General features: G+C 53.0%; 1 protein-coding gene across 3 annotated transcripts; it reads left to right on the forward strand.

Moving 5' to 3' along the window:
* Nucleotides 1-7601: 7601 nt before the first annotated feature.
* Nucleotides 7602-25930, forward strand: LOC142916505 (uncharacterized). 3 transcript variants are annotated; one of them, XM_076061636.1, is made up of 7 exons: nt 7602-7947; nt 8790-8814; nt 10083-10127; nt 15860-16042; nt 20255-20689; nt 21108-21172; nt 22789-25930. In XM_076061636.1, exons 3-7 carry the CDS (start codon nt 10097-10099, stop codon nt 23395-23397), a joined length of 1323 nt encoding a protein of 440 aa, XP_075917751.1. In that variant the 5' UTR covers nt 7602-7947; nt 8790-8814; nt 10083-10096; the 3' UTR covers nt 23398-25930. The 3 variants fall into 3 exon arrangements, with proteins under 3 accessions (XP_075917751.1, XP_075917753.1, XP_075917752.1); XM_076061638.1 differs by lacking the exons at nt 7602-7947; nt 8790-8814; nt 10083-10127 and having other exon boundaries at nt 15955-16042; nt 20250-20689; XM_076061637.1 differs by lacking the exons at nt 7602-7947; nt 8790-8814; nt 10083-10127 and having other exon boundaries at nt 15962-16042; nt 20199-20689.
* The last annotated feature ends 857 nt before the right edge of the window (nt 25931-26787 follow it).

Here is a 26787-nt window from a genome sequence, read left to right on the forward strand (position 1 = left end):
AGCCTCGGTTGAGGGTTTTGTCCCAGCGACAGACGCTCATCTTGACGTCCACCACGCCCTCCGTGGCACCGCTCATCGCCATCATCACCTCCGCTCGCTTCTTGTCTTTTGGCAGCCCCCCAATGAAGAGGCGGCGATTGTCCACGCTGATGCAGACTCCAATGCGGCGTCCGGGACGGATCTCTAATTTGTTGAGTTTCTTGACGGCATCCGTGGCTTGGGCGAGCGTCGCGTAGGTAGCGAACGCATAGCCGCGGGTCTCCCCGCCATGCTCCATCATGAGGCGAAGCTGGTAGAGCTTCCCCACCGTCTCCAGCACGGGCACCAGCTCATCCTCGTAGAGGTCGCGCGGGATCCTCCCCAGAAACACCTCGCAGCCACGGGCGGGAGGGGGCCCCTGCCAATCAGGCGGCGGTCCGAACTTCCTCTGTCTGCTCTCCTGGACGATGTTGTACCCCGTGCGCAACATGCGGTCCAGCAGGACCTTCATACAGGCCATGCCGAGCACCTGTGGTTTGGCTGCTACGGTGATGCTGGGGCGGCGGCTTGGGGCCCGGTGGAGCCCTTGACGCTCCGCGCGGTCGCCTCGTGCCGGCAAAGCCACAGGGGGAATCAACTCCTGAAGAGCCAAATCCCTGGCAGGAACTCGCTCGGCCCACACCTACAGGGGATAGGAAGAGAGAGGGAGAGAGGGAGAGAGTGGAGAGAGAGATGGATGGAGAGAGAGAGAGAGACGCGTTTAAGCAGAGCTACCTATATAAACTCATAATAAAGGTTTTTGGGTTAGATCGCGTTATTTATAAATGTGTCGTAACCCCTCCACGACCCGACACGGCCAATCAGCAAAAAAAAGTGTCACGTTGACAAAAGACAAATAATTCACATTAAAACCATATTTTTGGTTTAGATATGTGGATGACACTTTGGTTGTCTGGCCACATGGTAAAGATACACTTAATGATTTTCTAAATCATCTCAATGCACAAAACCCGGCCATCCAGTTCACCATGGAAATGGAGGTGAATAACACATTCCCATTCCTAGATATTTTGCTTGGAAAAGGCCTAAACGGTAAAATAACACACAGCGTTTACAGAAAGCAAACGCACACTGATGCCTATCTGAATGCAGATTCGCATCATCATCCAGCTCAGAAATCCTCTCTTATCAAGACGCTCATACATCGGACTAAAACAGTGTCAGATGGTGAAAGTCTAGTGAGAGAGATCAAACACGTTAAAGACGCACTAAGACAGAATGGCTACAATAATGCTCAAATCAACAGAGCACTGAATGTCAAATCACGATTGCAAAGCAATACTGCTGAAAGCGATCAGATTGTCAGTAACTGACAAATTAACCCATGTTTTGCAAAAGCAAAACATTACAGTAAGATTTGGTACAGTACACAAAATTCAAAAACTAGTATCTTGCACTAAAGACGCATTACCTAAATTATCAACAGAAGGTGTATATCGGATTAATTGTTTATGTGGCAGATGCTATATTGGACAGATGGGACGTAACATCAGCGTAAGACTAAAATAACATCAGAGAAATATTAAATTATCTCAAACACAACTGTCAGCAGTGGCAGAACATGCTTGTCAACAAGGACACTCAATTGATTTTGATAACGTTGAAGTGTTGTGTAAAACTAATTATTACTGGCAAAGACTAATTAGAGAATCCATTGAAATTGAGAGGAATAAAAATAACTTTAATCGCTCTGACAGCTACAGGCTTAGTGCGTCCTGGAAGCGTATTATTAAATAATACACATTACAATTCCTTATAGGGGAAACACATACTAATAAACGGATTACTAACATAGCATGTAATCACTAACACACATTACAACTAATTACTAATCTACAACTCATTACTAATCATAACCATTGACTCATTACTAATCGATTACATAATTACAATACCCATCCGCCTCTAATCACTGCACCTGATATGAGTTAAATGATGACGTCACCCTGCTGCTGCTCTATTTAAGACCGGGAGCAAGTGTAGAGGGCTTTACCATTCTGGCGAATTGCCCGATGATGCCGGATGTATTTACCAGTGAAACGTCACAGTACTACTCAAACTGTAAATGTTGTGGATTCACTCTTCAACACACCGGTGGGCTAAAGTAGTGAACTATTTGTCTTTTGTCAACGTGACACTTTTTTTGCTGATTGGCCGTGTCGGGTGGTAGAGGGTTACGACACATTTATAAATAACGCGATCTAACCCAAAAACTTTTATTATGAATAATATTGGTCGCGAAAGCCTACGTGTTAAACTATATAAACTCGAAAAATCACAATGAACTTAAAAAGAAACCCAAGAAACTGTCCTGACTTTTGTACCGCCCTGTATAATAATCATTACCCCTCACCCCCTGTACACCCCCCCACCCTCCGCAGTACCCCTCCTCACTCATCCACTCACTCACCGAGTCGCTCACACATTCACCCACCCATTTACTCGCCCACTCACTCAGCCACTCACCCACACACTCACCCAACCACTCATACACTCACTCGTCCAGTCGCTCACATACTCATCTACACACTCACCCACCCACACACTCACCCAGTCGCTCCCTCACTCACACATTCACCCATTCGCTCACACACTCACACATCCACCCACTCACTCACCCAGTTGCTCACCCAGTTGCTCACTCACTCACACAGTCACCCACCCACTCATCCACCCACACACTCACCTAGTCGCTCACCTAGTCGCTCACACACTCACCTCACACACTCACTCACTCACTCACCCACACACTCACTCACCCAGTCGCTCACACACTCACCACCCACTCACCCACCCACTCACCCACACACTCACTCACCCAGTCGCTCACACACTCACCACCCACTCACCCACCCACTCACCCAGTCGCCCACACACTCACCTCACACACTCACTCACCCAGTTGCTCACCCAGTTGCTCACTCACTCACACAGTCACCCAGCTACTCATCCACCTACACACTCACCTAGTCGCTCACCCAGTCGCTCACACACTCACCTCACACACTCACTCACTCACCCACTCACCTACACACTCACTCACCCAGTCGCTCACACACTCACCACCCACTCACCCACCCACTCACCCAGTCGCCCACACACTCACCTCACACACTCACTCACTCACCCACTCACTCACTCACCCACCCACACACTCACTCATCCAGTCGCTCACACACTCACCACCCACTCACCCACCCACTCACCCAGTTGCCCACACGCGCACCCACTCACTCACCTGCTCGCTCACCCAGCCACTCACTCACAACAATCGCCACTAATTGGCGGTGACGTCACCACGACGCTTGTGCCAGGGTCACGTGGTTAGCGGTAATCAATTGAAGGTGGAGGGGTTAATTAATTGAAGGTGGAGAGGGGCTTAATTAATTAATTACTGCTAACCACGTGAGCCTGGCACATGCGTCGTGGTGACGTCACCGCCAATTAGTGGCGATTGTTGTGAGTGGGTGGATGTGTGTGGGCGGGTGAGTGAGTGGATGGTGAGTGTCTGGGTGAGTGTCTGGGTGAGTGGGTGGATGTGTGAGTGGGTGGGTGAGTGGGTAACCCCTCCACCTTCAATTAAGTGAATTAAGGTGGAGGGGTTACCAGCCCCTCCACCTTCAATTAATTAGCCGCTATGGTGGTCGCAAATGCCCTGAGAGAAGAGGCCGATTGGAATTGACCCTCCACCCCACAGCACTGTCCGGCACCACGGGGAGGTAGGGAGTTGTTTTTGTCAACAACAACAACCGCCATTCGCCACTAATTGGCGGTGACGTCACCACGACGCTTGTGCCAGGCTATGTGCACCCTGAGGCCACGTGAAGTGTCAAACGTCCCGCTGGCAGGTCACGGGGCAGACCCAGGTGCCACGGGTCGACTGACTGAGATGACTGGCTGATGCACCACCTGTGCCTCCTACTCCGCCAAACTCACCCACTCACCCAGACACTCATACACTCACTCGTCTAGTCGCTCACATACTCATCTACACACTCACCCACCCACACACTCACCCAGTCGCTCACTCACTCACACACTCACCTATTCGCTCACACACTCACACACCCACTCACTCACCCAGTCGCACGCACACTCACACACCCACTCACTTACCCAGTTGCTCACCCAGTTGCTCACTCACACAGTCACCCACCCACTCATCCACCCACTCATCCACCCACACACTCACCTAGTCGCTCACCCAGTAGCTCACACACTCACCACCCACTCACCCACCCACTCACCCAGTCGCCCACATGCTCACCCACCCACTCACCCACTCTCTCAGCCACTCACCCACTCACTCACCTGCTCGCTCACCCAGCCGCTCATCCAGCCACTCATTCACAACAACCGCCACTAATTGGCGGTGACGTCACCACGACGCTTGTGCCAGGGTCACGTGGTAAGCGGTAATTAATTGAAGGTGGAGATGGTTTAATTAATTAATGCTAACCACGTGAGCCTGGCACAAGCGTCGTGGTGACGTCACCGCCAATTAGTGGCGGTTGTTGTGAGTGGCTGGGTGAGTGGGCAGGTGGGTGAGTGGGTGGGCGAGTGGGTGGGTGGCTGGGTGTGTGGGCGGGTGAGTGGGTGGGCGAGCGAGTGGGTGAGCGAGCGTGTGGGCATGTGGTTGGGTGGGTGTGTGAGTGGGCGACTGGGTGAGTGGGTGGGTGAGTGGGTGGGCGACTGGATGAGTGGGTGGATGTGTGTCTGGGTGAGTAGGTGGGTGAGTGGGTGGGCGACTGGGTGAGTGGGTGTGTGTGTGGGCGGGTGGTTGGGTGGGTGAGTGGACGACTGGGTGAGTGGGTGGGTGAGTGAGTGGGTGGTGAGTGTCTGGGTGAGTGGGTGGGTGAGTGAGTGGGCAACTGGGTGAGTGGGTGGATGTGTGAGTGTCTGGGTGAGTGTCTGGGTGAGTGGGTTGGCGACTGGGTGAGTGGGTGGATGTGTGAGTGTCTGGGTGAGTGGGTGGGTGAGTGGGTAACCCCTCCACCTTCAATTAAGTAAATGAAGGTGGAGGGGTTACCAGCCCCTCCACCTTCAATTAATTAGCCGCTATGGTGGTCGCAAATGCCCTGAGAGTAGAGGCCGATTGGAATTGGCCCTCCACCCCACAGCACTGTCCACGACAACGTTGCCCGTCCGGCACCACGTGGAGGTAGGGAGTTGTTTTTGCCAACAACAACAACAACCGCCATTCGCCACTAAGTGGCGGTGACGCCACCACGACGCTTGTGCCAGGCTAGGTGCACCTTGAGGCCACGTGAAGTGTCGAACGCCCGCTGGCAGGAAGTCACAGGGCAGGCCCAGCAGGTGCCACGGGTCAACTGACTGAGACGGCTGAGATGACTGGCTGATGCACCACCTGTGCCTCCTACTGCACCAAACTCACCCACTCACCCAGTCGCTCACTCACTCACTCACCGACACACTCACCCACACACTCACCCAGACACTCATACACTCACTCGTCCAGTCGCTCACATACTCATCTACACACTCACCCACCCACACACTCACCCAGTCGCTCACTCACTCACACACTCACCTATTCGCTCACACACTCACACACCCACTCAGTCACCCAGTCGCACACACAATCACTCACTCACTCAGTTGCTCACCCGCTCACTCACTCACACAGTCACCCACCCACTCACTCTCCCATTCACACATACACACTCACACACCCACTCACTCACCCAGTTGCTCACTCACTCACACAGTCATCCACCCACTCATCCACCCACACACTCACCCAGTCGCTCACCCAGTCGCTCACACACTCACCTCACACACTCACTCACCCACTCACCTACACACTCACTCACCCAGTCGCTCACACACTCACCACCCACTCACCCACCCACTCACCCAGTCGCCCACTCACTCACCCACCCACACACTCACTCACCCAGTCGCTCACACACTCACCACCCACACACAGTGTACACACACACACAGTGTACACACACAGTGTATACACACACAGTATACACACAGTGTACACACACAGTGTACACACACACACAGTGCACACACACACACAGTGTACACACAGTGTAAACACACACAGTGTACACACACACAGTGTACACACACACATTGTGTACACACACAGTATATACACAGAGTGTGTATGTACATACATAGTGTATATACGTACACACAGTGTACACACACATTGTGTACACACACACACATTGTGTACACACACACAGTGTACACACACAGTGTACACACACATTGTACACACACACACAGTGTACACACACACAGTGTACACACACAGTGTACACACATACCCACAGTGTACACACACAGTGTACATACACACAGTGTATACACACAGTGTACACACACACAGTGTACACACACAGTGTACACACAGTGTATACACACAGTGTACACACACACACAGTGTACACACAGTCCACACACACAGTGTACACACACACTCAGTGTACAAACACACATTGTGTATACACACAGTGTACACACACACAGTGTACACACACAGTGTACACACACACATAGTGTACAAACACACAGTGTACACACAGTGTATATACACAGTGTAAACACACACAGTGTAAACACACAGTGTACACACACACACACAGTGTACACACACACAGTGTATACACACAGTGTAAACACACACAGTGTACACACACAGTATATACAGTGTGTATGTACATACATGGTGTATATACGTAAACACAGTGTACACACACACATTGTGTACACACACACAGTGTACACACAGTGTACACACACAGTGTACACACACACACAGTGTACACACACTGTGTATACACAATGTACACACACACACAGTGTACACACAGTGTACACACAGTGACACACACACAGTGTATACACACACAGTGTACACACACACTGTATACAGTGTACACACACAGTGACACACACACAGTGTATACACACAGTGTACACACACACAGTGTATACACACACAGTGTACACAAACAGTGTACACACACACAGTGTACACATAGACACCTGGGAGCCAGAAATCTTTCTGATGGGTCAAATACTCATTTCACTCATTAAAAAGCAAATCAATTTATAACATTTTTGACATGCGTTTCTCTGGATTTTTGTTGTTATTCTGTCTCTCACTGTTCAAATAAATCTACCATTAAAATTATAGACTGATCATTTCTTTGTCAGTGGGCAAACGTACAAAATCAGCAGGGGATCAAAATATTTTTATTTTATTGTTTCCATTCTACGTGGTGACTTTACCGAAATAACCAAGAAGATGAATCCCTGCAGTCACGAAAGCTTTAAATAGAAATTTGAATTGCAAGTGCTTTGAGTGTGTGCACGTGCCGTGTGGAAAAAAATGTACGATACGCTTATGTTGGATATGATTAGGTAATATCGTAGTGTCGCCATATCGCGATAACTTTCGGAGTTAAATGTTGTACAATTCTGCAAGAGCGTTCCGAACTTTGATCGCGTTGTGTGAACGTCATCATTTGGAACGAACCAACTTACCGCTTTAAATAGGGGGGGGGGGTCGCAGACGCGATAATATTTTTTAAAATATATAAATATATACATCTCCAACAGCAATACAATGACGGAGCGACCGTGACTATGATAGTAGATCATTCAGCATATATTGTTTGAGTAAATACGATTCAATTTATGCGATGGAAGTGAAAGTATAAGATTGATAGTTTGAGCGTCAACCCTTGGCTGGGAGTGGTAGCTCCCAAGTGCCAATGGCTGACGCCTCAAGCCGGCTCCCAGGACGCTTCTAAACTGTTCGGAACATAACGACTCCCCACCCCCCACCCTAAACTCTAAACTTGCACGAACAATTCCTCTCGCCCCTTAAAACTCTGAGCAGGATTGAACTCACGCGAACCGGTAAGTGGGTGTTTTGGTTTTAAAATTTTGACGAAAAAAAAAATCCGGTGTTGTGTGACCCCCGTTGCGGCGGTGACACCACAGGCTGTGGTTGCTCCTCGCCGGGGAAGGCGTCTCCTTCTCGGTAGGCAATCCAGGCCATTCAGGCCCTCCCTGGCGTCTCGGGCCTAGTCTGTCCCAAAGAAAATAAACATTTATACATGCTTTGTGGAACTGTTTTCACAGTAAGATACACAGGCAGCAGTCGTAAGAAGAAAGGCTTAAATGCAATCGTCGGTAACAGAGGCGTTATGAAAAAGGGCCATTGCCCGATTATGCACTACAGTATTTACTTTTAAGGGCAGTGTTATTGGTAAATATGTAGGGGGTTTTTCTCTCGTGATATACCCGTCTTTGTGTTTGTCCTCATGCTGTGGGTTTCGGGCTGTTCCATGCGAGTTTGAAGCCATTGGTTAAACGAGGTAACACAACCACGGGTCAAGTTATCTCTTGATGCATCACAGCTGTCATCATAACGCGTACGGTTTACCCCGTATTCTTGTACAGAGACATTGAGTTTTCACGCCCATACGGGGTACAGCCATTTCAATACGGGCAAAAGAACATGCTTTGGTAACATAATATTGTCTGTTTGTGTTTCTACATTGTGATGGGACTTCGTAGGACGAACGTTGATATTTATAAAGACACTTGGTGGCCGATACGGTCTGAATTGATCTGTAATAAGGTAGGGGCACTGATAGAGGTTGACAGCTACGTGGTGGTGAGTGTACTCGAAGTGAATCTCTATTTGTGTGTTTCTCCCTTGTGATGGGACTTTGTTGTTGTTGTTGTTGTTTCAGGCGGCTGCGGGACTGTGCAACGTTGGTGAGTGGCATAGGAGCGGTGGGGGCAACATCCATTGTAGAGTACAATGTCACTACGCTCCCACGTCTGCGCTACCCTCCTCCACCAAGCCGCCACACGGACGAGCGTGGTGAAGTATGGTCAAATCACGACCCGGGGCGGCGTGGGGAGACCCTCGTCCGGCAATGGATTAACAAATTGGCTCTTACTGTTTATCTCCATATATATAAAAATATGTAAAGTTGTGATTGTGTGTGTTGTCTGTTCAAAATGTTTAGCCTACTTCCCGACATGCAACAAACTGGAAATTTGCCATGTGGGTACTTTCCAGACTGTACACCGTGCAAACATTATACAAATACACTTTTGTGTTTTTGGGGGGGGAAGCTCAATAATGTATAGATTTTTTGCACGGCAAGTGAGCTGTGACGTCAAATCTGTCACGTGACCCTCGCACGTGGAAGCGTAACGCGTTGTAGTGTAGTGGTTAGCGTTGTCTGTGTGTGTCTGTGTGTGTGTGTCTGTGTGTGTGTGTGTGTCTGTCTGTGTGTGTCTGTGTGTGTGTGTCTGTGTGTTTTTTTTGTGTGTTGTGGGGAGCGATAGTGTGGCGGTTAGCGCGCTGCGCTATGAACCCGGCGACACGGGTTCGATTCCCGCTCATGGCCAACACCAGTGACGATTATCTGAACCGGTCCCGGGCCTCCCCTAGGTCGACTCAGCCTCAATGCGGTGTGTAAACATCACCACTAGGGAGACAAAAGCGGTCGGGCGTGGTGCTAGCCACCCACCCCCTCGTGTACCGTTCCGGCCTTCATAGGTGCTCGCTAACAGCACTTGCCCCTACAGTCTGTTAAGGCTACATGGGGGATCTTTGTTTTATCTTTTGTGTGTCTGTGTGTGTGTCTGTGTGTGTGTCTGTGTGTGTGTGTGTAAGCGTAACGCATTATAGTGTAGTGGTTAGCGCTACGCCGCGCTACGAACCCGGTGACCCGAGTTCGATTCCCGCTCACGGCCACCACCGGCGACAATTATTTGAACTGCTTCTGGGCCTCCCCTAGGTAGACTCAGCCTAAAACGAGTAACTGTCGTAGTGTGAACATCGCCACTGGGGAGACAAAGGCGGCCGGACGTGGTGGATCCAAGTCCCGGTCGAAGCCGGGTAGTACACCTAGTCATGAATACATGAATGAATATAGACGTGTAAGTCACGTGTGACTGTATATATTCATTCTTCCATGGCTCGATACTGACGTGTAGATGGTGTGGATATTCTTATTTTCTGTCTGCAGCTGACGCTGGTCTGATGGAGCAAAGGCAGTCAGCACAGCAGCTCGGTACGACAAGTCAACAATGCGACCAGCGTGCATACAGCACGGATCGGACTGGAAATTTGACACGGCACCAGAGAACTCGCACAGGAGAGAAACCCTTCAAATGCACTGTGTGTGGGAAGACATTTTCAGATTTATCGACTCTTAAAAAACACCAGAGAACACACACGGGAGAGAAACCCTTCAAGTGCAGTGTGTGTGGGAAGGCATTTTCACGGTCATCTGCTCTTAAAACACACCAGAGAATACACACGGGAGAGAAACCCTTCAAGTGTACTCTGTGCGGCAAGGCATTTGCAAATTCATCAAATCTTCAAGTACACCAGAGAACACACACGGGAGAGAAACCCTTCAGGTGCACTCCGTGCGGGAAGGCGTTTTCAGATTCATCTACTCTTAATACACACCAGAGAACACACACAGGAGAGAAACCCTTCAAGTGCAGTGTGTGTGGAAAGGCATTTTCAGATTCAACTCATCTTAAAAGACACCAGAGAACACACAGGAGAGAAACCCTTCAAATGCACTGTGTGTGAGAAGACATTTTCAGATTCATTTGCTCTTAAAACACACCAGAGAACACACACGGGAGAGAAACCCTTCAAGTGCAGTGTGTGTGGGGAGGCATTTTCAGATTCATCTATTCTTAAAAATCACCAGAGAACACACACAGGAGAGAAACCCTTCAAGTGCAGTGTGTGTGGGAAGGCATTTTCCAGATTCATATCATATTAAAAAACACCAGAGAACACACATGGGAGAGAAACCCTTCAAGTGCAGTGTTTGTGGGAAGACATTTTCAGATTCATCTACTCTTAAGTCACACCAGAGAACACACATGGGAGAGAAACCCTTCAGGTGCAGTGTTTGTGGGAAGACATTTTCAGATTCATCTACTCTTAAAACACACCAGAGAACACACACAGGAGAGAAACCCTTCAAGTGCAGTGTGTGTGGAAAGGCATTTTCAGATTATTTTCATCAATTTCCATAACACCTATATATACAACATCTCCCCCATCTCTCCCCCATCTCTCCCTCCCCAATCTCTCCCCCATCTCTCCTCCCTCCCCATCTCTCCCCATCCCTCCCTCTCTCTCTCCCTGTCCATCTCCCTCCCCTCCCTCTCTCTCCCCCATCTCTCCCTCCCCTCCCCCATCTCTCCCCATCCCTCCCTCTCTCTCTCCCTGTCCATCTCCCTCCCCTCCCTCTCCCTCCCCAATCTCTCCCCAATCTCTCCCCCATCTCTCCCCAATCTCTCCCCCATCTCTCCCTCCCTCCCCCATCTCTCCCCCATCTCTCCCCATCTCTCCCTCCCTCCCCCATCTCTCCCCAATCTCTCCCCATCTCTCCCTCCCCAATCTCTCCCAATCTCTCCCCCATCTCTCCCCCATCTCTCCCTCCCCAATCTCTCCCCACTCTCTCCCCATCTCTCTCCCCCATCTCTCCCCCATCTCTCCCCCATCTCTCCCTCCCCAATCTCTCCCCACTCTCTCCCCCATCTCTCCCCCATCTCTCCCTCCCTCCCCCATCTCTCCCCATCCCTCCCTCTCTCTCTCCCTGTCCATCTCCCTCCCCTCCCTCTCTCTCCCCAATCTCTCCCCATCTCTCCCCCATCTCTCCCCCATCTCTCCCTCCCCAATTTCTCCCCAATCTCTCCCCATCTCTCCCCAATCCCTCCCCAATCTCTCCCCCATCTCTCCCCCTCCCCATCTCTCCCCCATCTCTCCCCCCATCTCTCCCCCATCTCTCCCTCCCCATCTCTCCCCATCCCTCCCTCTCTCTCTCCCTGTCCATCTCCCTCCCCTCCCTCTCCCTCCCCAATCTCTCCCCCATCTCTCCCCCATCTCTCCCTCCCCAATCTCTCCCCACTCTCTCCCCCATCTCTCCCCCATCTCTCCTCCCCCATCTCTCCCCATCCCTCCCTCTCTCTCTCCCTGTCCATCTCCCTCCCCTCCCTCTCTCTCCCCAATCTCTCCCCCATCTCTCCCCCATCTCTCCCTCCCCAATCTCTCCCCAATCTCTCCCCCATCTCTCCCCAATCCCTCCCCAATCTCTCCCCCATCTCTCCCTCCCTCCCCCATCTCTCCCCCATCTCTCCCCCATCTCTCCCTCCCCCATCTCTCCCCATCCCTCCCTCTCTCTCTCCCTGTCCATCTCCCTCCCCTCCCTCTCCCTCCCCAATCTCTCCCCAATCTCTCCCCCATCTCTCCCCCATCTCTCCCCCATCTCTCCCCCATCTCTCCCTCCCCAATCTCTCCCCAATCTCTCCCCCATCTCTCCCCCATCTCTCCCTCCCTCCCCCATCTCTCCCCATCCCTCCCTCTCTCTCTCCCTGTCCATCTCCCTCCCCTCCCTCTCCCTCCCCAATCTCTCCCCAATCTCTCCCCATCTCTCCCCCATCTCTCCCCATCTCTCCCCAATCTCTCCCCATCTCTCCCTCCCTCCCCCATCTCTCCCCCATCTCTCCCCATCTCTCCCTCCCTCCCCCATCTCTCCCCAATCTCTCCCCATCTCTCCCCTCCCCAATCTCTCCCCAATCTCTCCCCCATCTCTCCTCTCTCCCCCATCTCCCCTCTCTCCCCCATCTCTCCCTCCCCAATCTCTCCCCAATCTCTCCCCCATCTCTCCCCCATCTCTCCCTCCCTCCCCCATCTCTCCCCATCCCTCCCTCTCTCTCTCCCTGTCCATCTCCCTCCCCTCCCTCTCTCTCCCCCATCTCTCCCCCATCTCTCCCCCATCTCTCCCCCATCTCTCCCCCATCTCTCCCTCCCCAATCTCTCCCCAATCTCTCCCCCATCTCTCCCCCATCTCTCCCTCATCTCTCCCCCATCTCTCCCTCCCCAATCTCTCCCCAATCTCTCCCCCATCTCTCCCCCATCTCTCCCTCCCCCATCTCTCCCCATCTCTCCCTCTCTCTCTCCCTGTCCATCTCCCTCCCCTCCCTCTCCCTCCCCAATCTCTCCCCAATCTCTCAACCATCTCTCCCCAATCTCTCCCCCATCTCTCCCTCCCTCCCCCATCTCTCCCCCATCTCTCCCCATCTCTCCCTCCCTCCCCCATCTCTCCCCAATCTCTCCCCATCTCTCCCTCCCCAATCTCTCCCCAATCTCTCCCCCATCTCTCCCCCATCTCTCCCCCATCTCTCCCTCCCCAATCTCTCCCCACTCTCTCCCCCATCTCTCCCCCATCTCTCCCCCATCTCTCCCTCCCCAATCTCTCCCCACTCTCTCCCCCATCTCTCCCCCATCTCTCCCTCCCTCCCCCATCTCTCCCCATCCCTCCCTCTCTCTCTCCCTGTCCATCTCCCTCCCCTCCCTCTCTCTCCCCAATCTCTCCCCCATCTCTCCCCCATCTCTCCCCCATCTCTCCCTCCCCAATTTCTCCCCAATCTCTCCCCCATCTCTCCCCAATCCCTCCCCAATCTCTCCCCCATCTCTCCCTCCCTCCCCCATCTCTCCCCCATCTCTCCCCCATCTCTCCCCCATCTCTCCCTCCCCCATCTCTCCCCATCCCTCCCTCTCTCTCTCCCTGTCCATCTCCCTCCCCTCCCTCTCCCTCCCCAATCTCTCCCCAATCTCTCCCCCATCTCTCCCCCATCTCTCCCTCCCCAATCTCTCCCCCATCTCTCCCCCATCTCTCCCTCCCTCCCTCTCTCTCTCCCTGTCCATCTCCCTCCCCTCCCTCTCCCTCCCCAATCTCTCCCCAATCTCTCCCCCATCTCTCCCCTATCTCTCCCCAATCCCTCCCCAATCTCTCCCTCCCTCCCCCATCTCTCCCCCATCTCTCCCTATCTCTCCCTCCCTCCCCCATCTCTCCCCAATCTCTCCCCATCTCTCCCTCCCCAATCTCTCGCCAATCTCTCCCCCATCTCTCCCCCATCTCTCCCCCATGTCTCCCTCCCCAATCTCTCCCCAATCTCTCCCCCATCTCTCCCCCATCTCTCCCTCCCTCCCCCATCTCTCCCCATCCCTCCCTCTCTCTCTCCCTGTCCATCTCCCTCCCCTCCCTCTCTCTCCCCCATCTCTCCCCCATCTCTCCCCCATCTCTCCCTCCCCAATCTCTCCCCACTCTCTCCCCCATCTCTCCCCCATCTCTCCCTCCCTCCCCCATCTCTCCCCATCCCTCCCTCTCTCCCTGTCCATCTCCCTCCCCTCCCTCTCTCTCCCCAATCTCTCCCCCATCTCTCCCCCATCTCTCCCCCATCTCTCCCTCCCCAATTTCTCCCCAATCTCTCCCCCATCTCTCCCCAATCCCTCCCCAATCTCTCCCCCATCTCTCCCTCCCTCCCCCATCTCTCCCCCATCTCTCCCTCCCCCATCTCTCCCCATCCCTCCCTCTCTCTCTCCCTGTCCATCTCCCTCCCCTCCCTCTCCCTCCCCAATCTCTCCCCAATCTCTCCCCCATCTCTCCCCCATCTCTCCCTCCCCAATCTCGCCCCAATCTCTCCCCCATCTCTCCCCCATCTCTCCCTCCCTCCCCCATCTCTCCCCATCCCTCCCTCTCTCTCTCCCTGTCCATCTCCCTCCCCTCCCTCTCCCTCCCCAATCTCTCCCCAATCTCTCCCCCATCTCTCCCCCATCTCTCCCCCATCTCTCCCCAATCCCTCCCCAATCTCTCCCCCATCTCTCCCTCCCCCATCTCTCCCCCATCTCTCCCTATCTCTCCCTCCCTCCCCCATCTCTCCCCAATCTCTCCCCAGCTCTCCCTCCCCAATCTCTCCCCAATCTCTCCCTCTCTCCCCCATCTCTCCCCCATCTCTCCCTCCCCAATCTCTCCCCAATCTCTCCCCCATCTCTCCCTCCCCCATCTCTCCCCATCCCTCCCTCTCTCTCTCCCTGTCCATCTCCCTCCCCTCCCTCTCTCTCCCCCATCTCTCCCCCATCTCTCCTCCATCTCTCCCTCCCCAATCTCTCCCCACTCTCTCCCCCATCTCTCCCCCATCTCTCCCTCCCTCCCCCATCTCTCCCCATCCCTCCCTCTCTCTCTCCCTGTCCATCTCCCTCCCCTCCCTCTCTCTCCCCAATCTCTCCCCCATCTCTCCCCCATCTCTCCCCCATCTCTCCCTCCCCAATCTCTCCCCGATCTCTCCCCAATCCCTCCCCAATCTCTCCCCCATCTCTCCCTCCCTCCCCCATCGCTCCCCCATCTCTCCCCATCTCTCCCTCCCCCATCTCTCCCCAATCTCTCCCCATCTCTCCCCCATCTCTCCCCCATCTCTCCCTCCCCAATCTCTCCCCCATCTCTCCCCCATCTCTCCCTCTCTCCCCATCTCTCCCCCATCTCTCCCTCCCCAATCTCTCCCCCATCTCTCCCTCCCTCCCCCATCTCTCCCCATCCCTCCCTCTCTCTCTCCCTGTCCATCTCCCTCCCCTCCCCCATCTCTCCCCCATCTCTCCCTCCCCAATCTCTCCCCAATCTCTCCCCCATCTCTCTCTCTCGTTTGCCTTCACCCCCCACCAGCGCCCTCTCTGACTGACAGCTGGCGGCTGGCAGACACCGCCTAGGGGTTAATTTGGCGCGCGCCTTCCACCCCCCCCCCACTCAGTGGCTAAGCCCCGCCTCCGGCCACGCCCTCTCGTGGAACCTTCGAGCAGGTTCCCGGAGCATCTCGGCTAGCCCCTCCTGTTGCCTTTGCCTCAGATACGCCTCCTTCCCTGATTGGCTGTTACCTCTGTGGCTGTACCCGTGATGTCACTTTGTCACTTCACATGCCCACGGGTGGGGTGGGGCAGTCACGTGCCCACGGGTGGGGGAGTTTGGTGGTGGTGGTGAGGAGCAGAGAAGCAGCAAGTTGAGGTGCGGAGTGAGGAGAGAAGAGGTGAGGAGAGAAGAGGTGAGGCGAGGTGAGCAGAGAAGAGGTGAGGAGAGAAGAGGTGGGGAGAGAAGAGGTGAGGAAGAGGAAGACGACACGCCAGGTGAGGAGTGAGGGAGTTGCTGAGGGAGTTAATATTGTTATTTTGTTATTGTTGTTTTGTTATTGTTATTTTTGTTGTGGTTGATGTTTTATTGTTATTGTTGTTGCTATTGTTGTTGCTGTTATTGTTGTTGTGTTATTGTTGTTATTTTTGTGGTTGATGTTGTTTTGTTGTTATTGTGTTGTTGTTGTGTTGCTGTTATTGTTGTTATTGTTGTGTTGTTATTGTTGTTGTGTTGTTATTGTTGTATTGTTATTGTTGTGTTGTTATTGTTGTTATTGCTGTTGTTGTTTCCCCCCCGCCGCGTGTGACTGAGCGACGTCTTCACGTTGAGGTGAAGCCGCTCCACGCCGCCACGGCCGCAGTGACGCAGAGAGGAGGCGGCGGCGACCTCCTCCTCCTGCTCCTCATCCTCCTCCTTCTGCTCCTCCTCCTGCTCCTCCTCCTGCTCCTCCTGCTCCTCCTGCTCCTCATCCTCCTGCTCCTCCTCCTCCACCATGCTTCTGCCGGCAAACACCACGGCGACATCGTTTGACGATCACGACGACGACGATGACACCATCAGCCATGATCAACCCTCTGCTGGATGAAAGTCTCCCCCCACCCCACCCCAACCCCACCCCAAGCAGCCGCCACCTCGCACCACCACAGCAGCAGCAGCAGCCACGGTTAACATCGCTTGCGTCGCCTAGGTAAAATAATTAACGAATGAATGAAAACTTAAAATTAAATAACGACATATTCTTAGCTCTTTCAGTAAAGTCACGTTGAAGGGAAACAATAAAATAATATAAAATATATAAAACAATTAAATATTTTATTGTTTCCCTTCAACGTGGTGACTTTACCCAAGAGCTAAGAATATGAATTACTGCAGTCACGAAAGCTTTAAATCAAAATTTTTTATGGTTTGTTTATAGCTTCCATGAATTTATGTAGAAATATGGTAAGGCCTCTACTTTGGGGATATGTCCCTGAAAAACGCGACGTTAGGCGAAACAATGTCAATCTAAACCTAATTTACTATTGACTTAATGATATGAATGTAGCGTACGTTCCTGGGGGTAAATTTTTTTCATCAATTTGCAGAAAACATAACAGAAAAAAAATCCGAGTAACAAGATAACCCGCGCAATAGGTTATAACGACGTTACGGGCGCGACCCCAAGCGTCCTCCTTCAGGTGGTGGCGGGTGGGGGGGAGGGAGGGACACAACCACAGCAAGAGGCAGCCTACCGCCCACTTGAGCGACTGTTTCCTGCTGCGGTTTGACCCCCTACCTGATGGCGATTGGCCGCTTGTTTGCGTGCGCGCCCGGAACTTCGTGGACTTATCTTCTGCCTCCCAGGGAGTTTCTCGCCGCCGCCGACGACGACGAAGATTTGCGCAGAGCGGCGTGGGGAGCGCTCGGATTTAGAGACGAGGGGGGAGGGAATCATGGAGCACGCGCAAGTTCAGGGCCATCGTATTGATCGATAAGCAATAGACAAGTATTTTTTTATTTAAAGCTTTCGTGACTGCAGTAATTCATATTCTTAGCTCTTTCAGTAAAGTCACGTTGAAGGGAAGCTATAAAAGAATAAAATATATATAAAACAATAAAAATTGTTTTATTATAAAAAAAATAAAAAAAAATTTATATAATAATATATTTATAAAACAATAAGAATTGTTTTATATATATTTTCTTATTTTATTTTTTCCCCTCAACGTGACTTTACCGAAAGAGCTAAGAATATAAAAATAGAAAAGTAATTGATATGATTATAGATTTGAAAGACTTTGTGTCGGCAGGGATTCACACTCTTTATTTTTTTCTTCCGGTGAAGTCACATAGGACGCTCGGATTTAGAGACGAGGGGGGATCGGGGAGCACGCGCAAGTTCAGGGGCATCGTATTGATCGATAAGCAATAGACAAGTAATCGATATGATTGTAGATTTGAAAGATTTTGTGTCGGCAGGGATTCGCACTCTTTATTTTTTTCTTCCGGTGAAGTCACATAGGACGCTCGGATTTAGAGACGAGGGGGGATCGGGGAGCACGCGCAAGTTCAGGGGCATCGTATTGATCGATAAGCAATAGACAAGTAATCGATATGATTGTAGATTTGAAAGATTTTGTGTCGGCAGGGATTTGCACTCTTTAGTTTGTTTTTTTCCGGTGAAGTCACGTAGGTAACAAAAATAAATAAAATAAATGAAAACTAAAATTTCATCACGACGTTTCGCGCGCAACCCAAAGCGACCTTCAGGTTGGGGGGGGGGGGAGACAACGTGAAGGACCCTTGTTGTGGTTGCGTCCTGAAACGTCGTGATAGAATTTAGTTTTAATTTACTCTTTGGTTCTATTGGGTAAAGTCACCACGTAGGTGAAAATAAAATAACAAAAAATCACGACGTTTCGGCCACAACACAAGCGGCCTTCATCAGGTGAAGGGACGAGACTGTCTGGAGGACAGCGCTGGAGTGAAAAAGCCACGCTTAGATCACGACCTTTAAGCTGTGTGAGAGAAACAAAGCGCCTTGACAAAGGAATTAGCATACAATTTAGCATTGAAATGGCTCATTGAAATAGCTAAGTTAAAGTATACACATCCGCAGATGCTAAATTATATGTTAATTCCTTTGTCAAGGCGCTTTGTTTTCTAATAGAACCAAAGAGTATGGATCCTTGCAGTCACGAAAGCTTTAAATCTAGAATTTAGTTTTAATTTATTTAATTTATTTTATTTTTAACCTACTACCTGACTTTAGCGGAAAAAAAAACCACAGCCTGCGAATCCCTGCAGTCACGTTGGCTTCAGATCTAGAACGAAGTGATTTTATAACCGACGTGACCTGAACCTTTGGGGGGCCAAGTGCCGTCGGCAAGCTGCTGCTGCTGCTGCTGTGAAGGTCGCCCCGGGACACGCGAGAGGCCGGCGGTGGGTGGCCAGCACCACGCTCAGCTGCTACATCTCTCTCTCCTCTCTCCTCTCTCTCTCGCCCCGTGTCGATGTCTACACACCGCACCAGGTACTCGTTTTAAGGCTGAGTCGACCTAGGGGAGGCGCTCGTATTCGTCGCGAGCCGGGAATTTGGAACTCGTGGGGGGCCAGGTGCGATAACCACTCGCGACAGCAGTTGACGCCCAACAATTGTTTAAATGTTATACGGTGGGGCCGGTGGTGGTGGTTGGTGGTGGTGGTGGTCTTTACGACAACGATATATTCCGTGGAGCATTAACGGACTGTCGGGGCAAGTTCTGTTAGCGAGCACCTGTGAAGGCCGGCACGGAAACACGAGGGGGGCGGGTGTCAATGTTTACGCATTGCAACAGGTAACTCATTTGAGGCTGAGTCGATCTAGGGGGAGGCCAAGGATCAGTTCAGATAATCGTCACTGATGTTGGCCAGGAGCGGGAGTCGAACTAGGGTCGACAGGTTGTTGGTAGCGCAGCGCAGCTAGGGGGTCATCCGTTGAGTACGTACGCAAAAACCTGTCAAATAAGTATTATAAAAAACGCGCTTTAATGAAATGCACCGCACTAATGTGGCCGCAGAAGCTCGCCACAACGTAAGGGGACCGTGGTCATTCACAGCCAACGTCAGTTGAGCGTGGACAATTAGAGCCGAGCCGAAACATAACACGTAAAAAAGAATGTTTAAAAAAAATACGTTTTTATTTGATTTTTAATGATAGAATATGGTATTGTCATCAGTATGACATAAGTTTACCAAGTTTGATACCACATTGGGAAGTGGGTTAAAATTGAGTTGTCTTGCTTCTGGCTTCAATTGGCTTCATTTTGCTGTACTCTTACGTTATTCTTTTTGTCATTGCCACGACCCCCAGGTCACTCTTGCAAATCAGTTATCCTGGTCTCTTGAGGTCTCACCCCGGTCACACAAAATCAACTTGACACTTGAACTCTGCACACCCGTTTGCACCCACACGCTGCCACCCAAAACGCCCCATCAACCCCTACACCCCGTTATGCCCCAGCGCACACCCCAACATCCCTACAGACAGACGTTTGAGCGTCTACTTACCCACCTGTGTTTCCACGCCGGCTTCGACTTCGCGACCCTTCCCCCGCGGCGGCCAAGGAGGGGCTGCGGTCTCCTCAATGATCCTCCCTCACGTTCACCGTTCTCCCACGGGGCCCAGCGCAGGTCACTTCATGGTGATCCTCCTCACATTCACCGTTCTCCCACGGGGCCCAGCGCAGGTCGCCTCATGGAGCGTTCCGACTTCGCCCCCAACGAGGCCCTGGGCCCTGGGCCGCTCGCGCGCCGTCGGGACTCGGACCGCGGGCCCAAGACTCTGAGGCCCTCACAGCCGGACGCCACTGAGCACAGCCTCCTTGACGATCGTGGGCACTCAACCCCCAGGCCCCGGTTCGGGGTTGAAGACCCGTGGCAGCAGCAGCAGTTGGGATTAAGTCCCATGCAGTGGGGGCCTGGCGGGCCTCCACACGGGCCCCCCCAGGAGTATGGCCCAGCGGACACGGAGCCGGCCCCGGGCTTCGCCTCGCGACATCGGAGCCCCAGGAGCGGCCCCGGCTCGGCGCTTGACGGCAAAACGGCGCCGTCCGCTCGCGGCATCGGTGATTCGCCCTGCTTTCGGACGAGCATGGTCCCCGCGCCTGTGGAGCGAGAAGGAGGTGATTACTGGGAAATGGCGGGCGGCGCATTTTAATTGCGGCTCGATCGGCGCCACCGTAACGAGGCAGCACTGTCAGCCACGTCTCGCGTCCATGGCGGTGTCCGCGTGGCTCTCCCAGCGCGTGTGCGTCTGCGCGCGTGTCTGTGTGTGCGAGCTCGCGTCTGTGTGCGTGTGTGAATTTGTGTTGGCGCATCTGCGTGCGTGTAAATGTGTCTGCGTGTGTGTGTGTGCGTCTCTGCATTTTCGTGCGCGTGTCTACGCGCGCGAATTTGTGCCTGTGCGAATTTCTGTCGGTGTTTCGCTTTAATGTCTGCGCGTGAATTTGTGTCGTGTCTGCGTGTGTGAACTCCACGCAATTCTTCGTGATGGGGGGACCTTTGTCTCGTGTGCATCATCTCTGTGTCTGCGCTGTACAGGGACGGTGCCTGGGTGCAGTTCGCCCTCCACGGAGTCCGGGAGCGGCCGAGCCTCGTCGGGAACGGTGAGACGCGACGATTCATATTCGCCGTCTCCCGCCGGCCTCTGCGTCTCTTCGCACTTGGGGACACGGGGACATCGCGAGACGCAGGGCAGTGGCCTCACCCGGGATTAACCCCCCCCACGCAGCGTACACGCAAAGCGCCAGGAGGTCACGGGGTCGATCCTGACCTGGACGCCCACATATTTGGAGTTTGCGTGTTCTCTCTCTCTCCCTGTGGGCATGGAGGTTCTTCTACGGGTTCTCCGGTTTTTTTCCCCTCCGCATTTATGAACACGCGTTCAGAGTATTTGGCCACTGTACATTTCCACTTGAAAAGCCACTTCACCGGGCTATCGTTTGTGGCCAGGTCGCGTCTGAAATGAGAGCCGTATGGCTCGGTGGCCCTTACCTGGTAAAATAATAAATAGCACAAAGTAAATCACAGCAGCCCACACACACTCACACACAGTGCACGGCAAGTGAGCGGCGATGTCGCATCCGTGATGTCACCGGCATGCGGCAGCGTCACGCAGAGTGCCTGCTGACCTCACGCATCCCCCCCCAACCCTCCGCGTAGGCCGTGCATCCCGAACAAAAGCTGTCTCGATGTTCTAAGTTGACGCGACTATTTTCAGCTCACGCTTAAATATGAAGCGGAAGATCCATCCGTTTGCGTGAAGCGGCAAAACCTCTCCAACGCTGACTCTCTGACGTCGTGAAATTTGCACAGCTTACGCCCGATTTTCAGCTCGCCACGTCACGGTCCCTTCCCGGGTCGCCTGGTTAAGGTTGAACTTCCTCGATTGAAAGACGTCCGATTTATCTTGTTGGTTCTTTCGGTAAAGTCACCACGTAGAATGGAAATAAAGTAATAAAAATAAAACGAAATAAAATTCTCACGACGTTTCGGCCACAACACAAGTAGCCTTCTTCTACTTGCGTTGTGGCCGAAACGTCGTGAGAATTATATTTTATTATGTTTTCTTTTTATTATTTTATTTCCATTCCAGGTGGTGACTTTACCGAAAGAACCAATAAAGATGAATCCCTGCAGTTATAAAGCTTTAAATCGATTTTTTTATCCGATTTAGTTAAATTGATTTGTCTCGGCTTTTTTATTTCTTGCGAGCATCAATTTTTTCGTCAGGTTTTGTCAGTCAAATAAAAGGGAATATTAAATTAATCCCAAGGCAAGACTCCACAACTCCCGGGCGAAGCCGGTTAGTAGTAAAGCTCGTGCCATTATAAAATACTCCGTGTGTGGCCTACATTGGGTGGCCCATAAGTCTGGAATCGTAGGGAAAACTAATTCATATTTTGATTTAAAGCTTTCGTGACTGCAGTAATTCATATTCTTAGCTCTTTCGGTAAAGTCACCACGTTGAAGGGAAACAACAAAATAATAAAATATATATAAAACAATAAAAAAAAATCTCACGACGTACCTGATGATGACCGTTTGTGTTTTGGTCGAAACGTCGTGAGAATTTTTATTGTTTTATATATTTTATTATTTTATTGTTTCCCTTCAACGTGGTGACTTTACCGAAAGAACTAAGAATATAATTCATATTTGTTTGTTGCTGCTGCTGTTGCTGCTGTTGCTGCTGTTGCTGCTGCTGCTGCTTGTATAATAGGCGGACACAGACGGGGACCCTGAAACCTCCGCACCGTCGGAGGTGTCAGCCGATCGGCCGAGCGGCCAGCTGGTCCCCACTGGCGCGTCAGGTGGTCCCCGCGTCCAGCGCACGAGACCCCGGGATGAAAAAAAAGAGCAGCGGGTGGAAGAAGAAGAAGAGCAGGGAGATGAACATGAGATGGAGGAGGAGCATGAGGAGGAGGAGCGCAAAGCAGAGGAAGATGCGGAAGCGGCGGCCGATCCTTCCGCGTCATTCAAGGGCCTCGCGAGCGACCAGACGCCCGAGTCGCAGGCCACGGTGTACCGGCGGCTCCTGCAGGTCGCGTACCGGCTCCAGAAACTCCAGCAGGAGCAACAGCAGCAGCAGGAGCAGCAGCAGGAGCAGCAGCAGCAGGAGCAGCAGCAGGAGCAGGAGCAGCAGCAGGAGCAGCAGCAGCAGCAGCTGGAGCAGCAGCAGGAGCAGCAGCAGCAGCAGGAGCAGCAGGAGCAGCAGCAGCAGCAGGAGGGGTTAGCAGAGGCAGAGCCGTTGTTCGGCGCAGGGCTCGTTGGCGTGGCGGATCGATCCCGGGTGGCCTGCGATGGATCCCGGGTGGCAAGCGATGGATGATGAGGATGAGGCCCGGGGCTACCCAAGCGCGGCCACCTCAGGCGCGGCTCCTAGAGGGCCGGGCGCCCTGAGTCACCGCCTCTCGGCTTCCCTCCCTCCGCTCCCCCCGGCCCTGCTCTAACTGCCCCCCTCCCCCCCCACCACCACCACCCCTCCTAACTTTACTCACCGCGACTTCCTGAAGACTTAAAACTTCCCGCGGCCGCGGGAAGTTCTGTGTTGTTTGGTTCTTTCGGTTAAACTCACGCGGATAGAGAAATAACAAATGGAGCGAATAAAAAAATAATGAGAGCAAGAACGGCGACGTTCCGAAGGCAACGCGGGCGGTCGACGTCACCCCCCCACCCCCTTCCTGATGACGACTGCTCGCGTCGCGATGGGGACATCGCGGTTTTTATTCTCGTTATATTTGTATTCACTTTATTATTATTATTATTATTTCTCTGTCTACGTTACTTTACCGATGGAACCAAAGAATGTGAACTTCCTGAAGCTTCTGTGGGGGGCCCCTCGCCCCCCGCCCCCCCACCCACCGCTCGGGACGTCTCTCTCACGAGATCTCAGCTGGCTGCGTCAGAACTGCCGCACGATGGGAAACGCCGCAAGCGGCTCGAGGGAAACGAAACGCAAGGCGTGGTCGGAGCGATTTGCTTCTCGAGCGAGCGTCGAGGCGTGTGCTGTTCGTAGCCCTGCAGAGCCACGGAGCGTGGGAATTCCACGTTGCAGCTACGAGGACGAGTCCGTCCACAGGGCAAAAGCACTGTCGATCTTCCCCGCAGAGTGGCGCTCATTTTGTCAACCCCCCGGAGGGATATCGGGCTCGGTCGACCGCCGCCGAAACGAGGATTCGAACTTACGACCTTTGCCACCTTCGCCGGATTCCGGCACGCAAACGTCCGGTAAACGTGTCGCGTCGCCCGAGGGGGGGGGGGGGGAGGCTCGCGGCCCACGAAGAGGGGGGATCGGACAGAGCCGAGAGGATCGGGTTTCCTTCGCCAGTCGCGTTTTCGTTTCCTGCCCTTTGAGCGGAGAGCCGCGCGGCCGCCCACGATGCGTGGGCGGCCGCTTGATGCGCGACGATCGTCTCCGCTTGGTGGTCCTCGTGCCGCCTTCGAGGCGGAGCGGACACGCGGCGGCCATCGTTTGACACGTGACTCTCAAGACGCCGAGTTAATTCGTCGGAAGTCGCGCGAATCCGTCGAGAAGGTTTTCCACCTCGCCGCCCGATCGCCGCCACGCGTCTCTGCCCTGTCCGGGGGGCCCGGGAACCCCAATCCCCATTGCCCCCCCACTCGGTCCCGGTGCCGCTTTTGTTAAGAGTTGCTTGTGTAAACGTCGCCGCCGTGATGTAAACAAACACTCGGGGTGTAGGCAACTTGGCGGTGCAAATAAATATACCCCGGGTGGGGGGGGGGGTGTGTACATCGCCATCGCGCGTGGCACGGGGCGAGAAAGGATTCGGTGGGCGCGGTGAACATTGAGCTGAGCTGAAGGGGGTCGCTCTCTCACCTCTTCCACCTCTTCCACCTCCTCAACCCAAGGTACTCATTCCCCCCCCCCCCGTAAATAGAGGTAATGATGATGTGGACTTGTTACTCAACGCCTCCGCTCAGCGTCCGCGCGCTCTCTCGTCGGGGAAGAGAGGCAAGGAGAGAGGAGGGAGCTCAACGATACCGACAATTGCCCAAGCTCTGCAGGCCTCTATACATTGAGGTGTTATCGGGCAGCCAACGCGTGTTTGCAGGTGGGAGGAACCCGGAGCACCCGGTAGAAGTCTCCTCCAATCATATGGAACAAGTTTTCAAGTTTCATTTATTTAGGTATAGCCCTGTGAGCCATGCGGCTCTTAAGTCGGGGCTGACTGCCCCCACCCCCGCCACCGCCGCGACTACCCGCCGGGGGCTCGGCCAGGCAGGAGCACGGTTGTCGCTTCGCCCTCAAGTCAACCCCCACACCTCCGACCGCCTGCTTGGCCGACTCCCACTTCCGTCTCTCCCACCCGTCCCATCGGTGTGGGCTGGGCCCGCCGACCCGCCCGCTCCCTGAGCCGCTCGGGGTGGTGGTGGGGGGGTTGACGGTCAACGTGTGTCGGTGCGTAGCCTCGCCGCACGGCCTCGTGATGGTCACTGGATCCATTCCTTGTTGTTGTGTCCCCCCCCCACCACCCACCACCGCATCCGTCTTTGTCTTTCCCTTGGACTTCTGCCTCGGGACTCATTCGAGAAGGTGGCGCGGGAGTGGGGCGTCCTGTGAACCTCGCAACGCGCCGTCCACCCTCTCAATCTCTAAAACCTCGCCGAATTAAACGAAGGCGGCGTTGGAATCGTAATTCCAACGCTGTCCTCGTGACAGCACGGTCCCTTCACCCGACGAAGGCCACTTGTGTTGTGGCCGAAACGTCGTGATTTTTTTTAGATTTTTTTACCTCTGTGACTTACCGAACGGAACCAAAGAGTACAATTTATAACATTTTTGACATGCGTTTTTCTGGATTCTGTCTCTCACTGTTCAAATAAACCTACCATTAAAATTATAGACTGATCATTTCTTTGTCAGTGGGCAAACGTACAAAATCAGCAGGGGATCAAATACTTTTTTCCCTCGCTGTTTACGTAGAGTTGTGGCCCAGTGGTTAACGCACTTCGATATGAACCCAGCAGCAACCTGAATTCAGTTCCAAGCCGTGCCCAACATGAGCGGTGAGTGATGTATCAAATCAAGAGTGAGATATCTTTAACTGCCCCGTCCACCCCTTCCCCCGCCTAACCAACCGTGCACTGGCTGGCGTGGTGAAGTATGCTCATGTAACCCTCACCGTGTGGGGAGGCCCTCATCCAGCAGTGGATTGACAAGATGGCCTGTACAATATGCGATCTGGTAACTACCTTGCCAGGTATACAGGAGGTCGTGGGTTCGACCCTGACCCTGACGCCTGCTGCTGCTGCTGTATATTTGGAGTCTGTGTCTCTCTCATCATCATCACGGTGGCTAGGAGATGTTAACTACCTCGCCAGGTACACAGGAGGTCGTGGGTTCGACCCCGACCCTGACGCCTGCTGCTGCTGTATATTTGAAGTCTGCGTGTCTCTCTCTCATCATCATCATCATCACAGTGTCTAGGAGATGTTAACTACCTCGCCAGGTATGCAGGATGTCGTGGGTGCGACCCTGACCCTCTGACACACGTGTATTTGGAGTTTGCGTGATCTCCCCGTGGTCGCGTGGATTATCGTCCGGGCCCTCCCGTTTTGAACCCTCGATATCCGAACGCTCGGACACTCAGGAAGTCCAATTAGCTGATCGAATGGACGAGTGCAGAATTATTCCCGACAGTGTCCATGTGTGTTTCGCCTGTTGTGGAATTGTTTCAGTCACCCCCCGCCACCCACC

This window comes from Petromyzon marinus, unplaced genomic scaffold, assembly GCF_048934315.1.
Source record: "Petromyzon marinus isolate PM22_M1 ecotype Great Lakes invasive population unplaced genomic scaffold, UKy_Petmar_22M1.pri1.0 PM_G_Scaffold_39, whole genome shotgun sequence".
Lineage (NCBI taxonomy): Eukaryota > Metazoa > Chordata > Hyperoartia > Petromyzontiformes > Petromyzontidae > Petromyzon > Petromyzon marinus.